Source organism: Poeciliopsis prolifica, unplaced genomic scaffold (assembly GCF_027474105.1).
Source record: "Poeciliopsis prolifica strain line A6 unplaced genomic scaffold, Auburn_PproV2 SCAFFOLD002, whole genome shotgun sequence".
Taxonomy (NCBI): Eukaryota; Metazoa; Chordata; class Actinopteri; order Cyprinodontiformes; family Poeciliidae; genus Poeciliopsis; species Poeciliopsis prolifica.
In genome coordinates this window covers 7185042-7192160 of record NW_026562377.1, presented here as the reverse complement: position 1 = coordinate 7192160, position 7119 = coordinate 7185042, and the positions used below count along the sequence as shown (strand labels likewise).

Here is a 7119-nt window from a genome sequence, read left to right as displayed (position 1 = left end):
TAACTTCCAGCTTTTATTTTCCATGTTCATTTTTATTCATACAAATAAAAAGCATCTGAAACTGTAATCAAATGAGTAAAAAAACAATATATTAAATAAGCAAAACGTAATTAAAGGACATAGATAACATGTAATAAAAAGTTCCCTCACAAAGGGAAATAAAGTCCCAGTCAACATGACTGAACGTTTCAGCTCAGACTCCATTTCCTCGTATGCGTTGCATACATCAGTGCATCAGCAGACATTAGTAATGTGCGTCGTCAGCGTCTTTTCAGGCTGTCAGTAGTTACGGACCCAGATGTTCTCTGGGTTGAATGACTCGGCGTCTTATTGCGTTTTAGAAACCGGAGCGATTTTCAGGAGAGTGGAGCTGAGCGGCCCGAATTGTCCCTGAAACTTTGCCCGACTTCCCCCGCGGCGCTGATGGAACTTCCCGTTCAGATTTGACTCTCCGCAGCTGCTGAACCACCAACCGCCTGGGAAAAACACATGGAAAATCTTGTTTAGCTTAAATCGTTGGGCTGATTGGAGCGATTTTTAATCTTGGTTCTGAGTCGGTTTTGGTTTTGTACCTGAGAGCAGCGCGGCGCAGTTGGCGTCCGCATCGAGGTCGTTGTCTCTGTCGGCTGTGGAGAAGGGAAGTCCGGACGCTCCGGTGGACTCGATTCCCTCCTGAACGCCAGACGAAGGGTCAAGGTCAAGGTGCAGAGCAAACTGCCTCTCCTCTCCGTCGACCTGGAACCAGTAGCGGGCCGCCTGGCGCCGCCCGGCCTCGTCGGAGAGCTCGACGTGAAGGACGTACTGGCCTTGCTTGGAAATGGAGTGGATGTGGTCCAAACCGAGCCAGAACTCTCCTGGGAAATCAAAAATGTTAAATTACGTTTAGATTTTGAATGTTGGAAAATTCTGACCTTTTTTTATGTTAAAATTTTCAAAACTCACCGTTGAGGTTGCCGAATCCTGTCCTGTAGCTCTCCCAAAGCTGGTTGAAGTTCTGAGAGCCATCTTGGCGTTTCTGGATGACTGTCCAGCCGCCATCTGCAGAAAAATCAAGAAAAACAAATCAGTTTTTCCCCTCCTGTTTTTAATTTGTGAAAATATCTTCTGATGAATCTCAGAAATGGGAGTGAACCAACTCACCAGGAGTCATCTGACAGAGAACGCTGAAGGGTTTTGAGTTGTCGGGCTGAATCATGTAGACGCCGGTGACTCGCTGCCCCTGTGCAAACAGATCCTGACAATCTCTGGCCAACCCTGCAAACAAAAGCACAGCGTGAATCAGACTTTTTTAGCTCCTTTTGTCCATAAGTCACATTTAATGGCCTTGTTTTTGTTTTTCTTTTTAAGGTTGCTGCCCTTTCTTCTGAACTTTGCTCTGTTTCTGCCAGCGAATCAGACATCATAACTTAAAGTGCAAAGGTGAACTGTTTGGTTACGTCTTTTTACCATCCACTAATTGCTGTTGCACTGCAAAAACACAAAATCTTAAGCAATTTTGGTCTTGTTTCAAATGAAAATAACTCACAATTATCACTCCAGCAGCATATAGGAGCTAGTTTTGATCAAATAATTCATGGATATTGATTAAGTGGAAGATTATTTCACTTATAACAAAACATTTTGTTATAAGTGGAATTATAAACAAGCCTTAAATCTTGCTGAAGTGTTAATTATAAGTTGATTTTATTTTAGGTGGATCAACTTGTTTGCATTAGGAACTGAACCAAAATATTTGGTAATACTTTGTTTTTGTGGTGTGTGATTTAATTAATATCTGCTCATTATATGTATTGTTTTTTGTTTTTCCAGGAGTGAGTTTCGACTCGCCTAATGTTTTTTTTAATGAGCTGAAACTAAAAAGTTACCTGCTTGGTTGAGTTCTGCCTCGCCTTTCAACGCTCTCGCTTCGTCTCTTCGTCTGTGGGATTTCACTCTCTTATGCGCAACCTTTAGAACAACAATCAGAGAAAGATTAAAAATCATTCTAGTGTTTATTTGACGTCACAAAGTCGCAGGTTTGCCTCCTCCAGGCGCCTCACCTTGTCCTGCAGGGCCTGCAGGTGCAGACTTTGTTTCTCCAGCTTGTCTTGTTGCTGCCTGATTTTCTCCACCAGCTGATCGATTCGTCTGTTCTGAGCCACCATCAGCCTCTGGACGAGGGGAAGAAACGCTCAGCTTCAAGCTGCTTTACAAAAATCAACTTTTAAAGCGCTGAAGCTTTAATCCAGCTCACCTGGATGAATGAAACTCTCTCATGTTCGCTGTCGTTGCCGTCCTTCGTCGGCTCCGTCAGAACCTCCTCCAGTCGGTCCATCCTGGACGTCATGACCTCCGCCTGCCTCTTCACCTCGCCGACCTCCAGCTTCACCTCCTCTCCCAGTTGGGAGAGCAGCCTGTACGTCCCCTGCGTCTCCTTGCTCTGGGCCATCAGCGCCTCGCCCTGCTGCTCCTGCCTCCTCTCCAGCTCCGCCAGCGTGCCGTTGACGGCCCTCAGCCGGCCGTTCACGTCTCTCATCTGGGTCTTGGTCTTGTCCACATGCTCCTTCAGCCCCTGGCCGAGCTGCAGGAGGCCGTGGGCCACGACGTTCACGTCGTCCCAGGAGGCGTGCTTCTCCCGGCGGGTTCTGTCGGACGGGAAGCCGGCGCCAGCGTGGACCAGGACGCTCAGGAGGAGGACGGTGACCTGGAGCATCTTCATGATTCTGGTCTTTGGGTTGTTTTGAAATCAGCGCTTCTTTGCGTTGGGTTCGATTCTCTTCAGTTGTCTGCTGGAGAATGGCTTCATGAGGTTTTTATAGTGCTGAGCTGCAGCAGGCGGCGCCTGATTGGCTGCTTGGAGGAGGAGGAGGAGGGGCAGGAAGGATGGAGGAGGGGAGAAACGTTCATAGTGAGGAGCTCAACTATGATGCAATTAAACATCTGAATTTCCAGTTGCGATGGAGACCAAACTTTTGTTATTTTTATGCTTTTCAAGTGAATACATTACTTTGTTCTGCATCCATAGAGGACAAACAAAAAGAGATGACATACTGCATTTTGAAAGAAAAAGAAAAACAGTGAAATGTAAGTTTCAGGGCTGCAAAAACACAAAATCTTACCAAATACTAAGACCAAAAATAAGACAAAACTAACTTAAAAGTAACTTTGCAACAGGATATAAATATATCAATTATTCCCTGACATTAATAAAAACTAATAGTTCCATTTATGTGTTAAAATATTATGTCATAAGTGAAATAATTTTGTACTTTTTAATCAGTATTAGAAAATATTTGACTCAAAAATCAATTAAATGTTACCTCGTTGTCTTATTTCAGGCGGACTAACATATTAGCAGTAGATAATTGACCAAAAATATAAGATTTTGGGTTTTGAGGTGCAATAATAATTTTAGTTATCGTTTATTCTGACAATTAATAGAATTTTTTTTTTTAAATTAGGAATTTGAAATTTTTTATACAATATTAGAAATCTATTTAAAGATTCAAAGAAATAATTAAATTCAATAATTTAAAGTAATCACTTTCTTGCCTAAATTCAATAAAATAGCATTAATTTAATCATTACAGAGTCGGTCCATTATATTTTGTTTTTGATTAACTACATTTTTTTTTTTTTTTACATAATTTGTACCTGGTGACGCAAATTTTTGTTTTATATCGTAAACGCTAAAATGTTAAAAAAAATTTCACCAAATGTGTTTTTTTTTTTTACTCATTTCCTCCAGTTAACGACTAATCAATTACTAAATCAGATGGTGATCTCCCTAATTTATAATTTAGCAGCCTTGTGTTGGTAGTCATAACAGCTGACCTTTAACCTTTAGCCTATATTTCCTCTCTTCTGAGACACTCAAATTAACATCCAACAAACTGCAGTGGAAACGGCGCAGAGAGAGAAAAGCAGTGGAACATTTTTCAGTTTGTGTGAGAAGTAGGGGAAAGTTCAACCCTGAGGCCTTTTTACTCACTGGTTCCTGACAACAAAAATCCTACACACACATTCTCACACACACACACACACACACACACGCACACACACACGAGGCATTCGTTTTCCCGACTGACAGAAAAAACTGAGGAATGCGTGCTTTGTGTTCTGGCAAGTCGTAACTGGAAAACGTCTTTACTCACCATGACTGAAAGCTCATTTGACAAGACTGAACCAGCGTAGCTTTAGCAAGTAAATATTTGAGTTTACGGTGGATTTGTTTCTGCCAATCATCTTTATAGCGACACAAAGGCTGATCTGAATTTCACAAGATGTTTGTATCAAATCAGACGATCATTTTTGACGCCTTAAGTTTGTTTAACAGTTTCATGCTAAAATGTGACTTTTGTGAAGCAAATTATTTTCTAAAACATCCATTTTATAATCTCAATTAAAAATTGAAATTGAAGTAAAATCACTTGTAGGTTTTCTGTTTCTTATTTCTAAGTCAAGTCAGTGTGTGCCCCAACATGGCTGACCGTACACTAGAGATCTCCACTTTCAGTTTTGAATATTTTGATTTGGTTGTTCGTTTGTTTTTTTCCATTTACTCAAGGAAACTAAACCATTGTTGACCGTCTGTATTTTTAGACTGCATTTCCACCAATCCTGTTTGGTCTGCTTCAGTTAAACTCTAGTTTGTTTATCTTGGACACGTGTCAAACTCAAGGCCCGGGTCCAATTCTGGCCCCTACAGACTCCCTCAAGACTCCTAAATTACACCAGTCAGTCCATCCAGGTTTTCTGTGATTGTGAGAATTCACATAAAATCAACAGACCCCACATTTTTTCCTGCTAATTTATAACTAAGTTTATTGCAAATTTTATGCAAAAATGGTCAAAAACATTGGGTTTACTGACCACAAACTCCCATCTGTAGGTTTCAGTATTTTTTACTGGAACTCAGTGTTTCGGCCACTTTGCAGTTTTCTGGGAGTTTGATCCAGACTTGTGGTACATAGACCCTGAATGCTAGACAGAAAACTGGTGTAAAAACATTAAAAACAATAGATTTGAAATGCTTTAAAGCAAAACTGAAAGAAAAGAGTGATGACTCATGACTTTGGCACAGGATTGTAGTTTTAAAACTAATTTGATAAGACAGATTAGTTTTATCAGACGCCTGTTATTGAATTGTTCCTACAAGATAATTCGTATTTTGGGTGATGAATTTTACGGAGGTCACTGAGTCTTGGTTGGCTGGGTGGAGAAAGGTTTTGTTCTCACGTTGGGAAAACTTTGCCGGTGTTCCAGAGCACGTAGCGCCGCGTGCTGCAGCTCCGCACGTACGTCCTCGAACCTGCTGCCCCCGTCAGGCAGCGCTCCAACTGGGTCCAGGCTGAGCAGCGGCAGGAATCACTTTTCCTATCCCAGCCGTGCCGAACACAATGTTCGACTCCCATTACCAGGCTGAGTTTGGAGCTCAGCTGCAGCAGCTGTTTCCTGCCTGGGCTGCAGAACCGCTGGGGATGTGGAGGAATCTGCAGGACTGGACTTTCTGCCCTGGTTTTGTTCTTTGTAGAGCGTCTGAAAATCATTAAACCAAACCTGGATGCTGTCGTCTGGTTATGTAAAGGTTTTTTTGTCCAGAGTTAAACTTGTGGATCTTTAACTTTTTTTTAGCTCATCATTGCCAGCCATCTGGTTGGCTTTATGTGAAAACTTAAAACATGTGGATGAATTAAACTTTTCCAGGAAAAGAAAATGTCGGCTGAAACAAGAGAATCCGCTTCAACTTTGCTAATCAGATTTGTGACAAAAATACTATTGCAAAGCTCAAAGTTTTTGATGATATTTGCACCAAATTAGACCTTTTCTCCTTTTATTGTTGCCAAATAAATCAAATTTATTCCGACTGGACAGAAAACATTGAGGTCTGGACTTTGATTAGAATATTTTAATGTTTTACATGCTTCAAACCATTTTATTGATGGCAGTTCAGTATATTATGGAAAGTTGCAGCACCATGTTTTACTGAAATGCTGCATTTCATGGATGCAGTCATGAACATTTTCCTCGTCTGGGATGATTGAAGCCAAGACAGATTTTGTTCTGACTTAGCCGTCCAGTCGCTCTCGGAGTGATTTGGGTCCAGGAGTGTTTACCGCTGTCCCAAAGCTGGTTGTTTCTGATCTGTTTTTTAAATTTCTGAGTTTGACGTCAGACCCGGAGTAACAGCGCTCGAGTTAAGTCAGAATTTCAACATGGCGTCACACCTTGCTCTCACAAACATCGCTTTTCATTTGTTCAGCTTAGAGTTGCAGGCGCAACATCTAACATTGATTTTTAGATGCACTCTTTTATGTCCGTCATGTAAAATAAACATGTTCTCACCTTCTCTTACTACTGTTGATGCGAGGAGCGAAACACAAAGACCTAACTGGGTTCAGTCAGAGTTGCTCCCAGTTTCGGAGGGCGCTCCAGTTGATTTGGGAAGTTGGGATTTTCCAGCTCTGAGTACAATTGAAATGCAGCAAAACTCTTTGGTTACCTAGCCACAAGCTGATGAGTACGTTGCGCAGCAGCAGTTTATGGTTTTGCTATCGTGCCTCATAAGTGCTTAAAAATAAAAAAATAAACAGCGTGTACTGAAAACTGGTTCAGGTTGGCAGTATTTCAAATATTTAAAACAAAAACTAATCAATAATTATTGATATTGACCGATGTCAAACCTTTATCCTGTGAAATGTTTTTCAGCCGTATCACCGCGCCCTTTTGATCAGGTATCTCTTAATTTAACAAGACAAATGATGACTTTTATTTCAAGCCTGCCAGGTTCATTCAAAGTGTTTTTCAGTAGATCTATGAAGTCATTTGGAAACTTATCTTGTATATTTACTCTGCTTATCTTTGTCCCAATGAAAACGTGATTATCTGAAACATTAATGGTGGGGCAAATACTTTTCCAAAGCACTGAACAACTAAACTTCAGATCTGTTTATTAATGGGCAACGTTGTGCTCAGTATGTTGGATCTGACGTGCAGAGCGGCACGCTTACACACCACGCACACACAGGCCGGGATTACAAGATCCGGACAGATGCATGCAGAACGTGCGCTGCTCGTTGTAAACAATGGACCACGTTTGTCTGTTAAAACACTGAGTGACTCATTTCCTCCTTTCTGCAG

The 7119-nt window shown here is 41.4% G+C and overlaps 1 protein-coding gene across 1 annotated transcript; it reads right to left on the bottom strand.

Moving 5' to 3' along the window:
* Nucleotides 1–2786, bottom strand: LOC129371949 (angiopoietin-related protein 4-like). The gene is made up of 7 exons (XM_055048862.1): nucleotides 2234–2786; nucleotides 2040–2150; nucleotides 1866–1947; nucleotides 1141–1254; nucleotides 943–1038; nucleotides 573–854; nucleotides 1–476 (listed from the first exon to the last, which is right to left on the bottom strand). Exons 1-7 carry the CDS (start codon nucleotides 2696–2698, stop codon nucleotides 328–330), a joined length of 1299 nt encoding a protein of 432 aa, XP_054904837.1. The 5' UTR covers nucleotides 2699–2786; the 3' UTR covers nucleotides 1–327.
* Between the last annotated feature and the right edge of the window lie 4333 nt (nucleotides 2787–7119).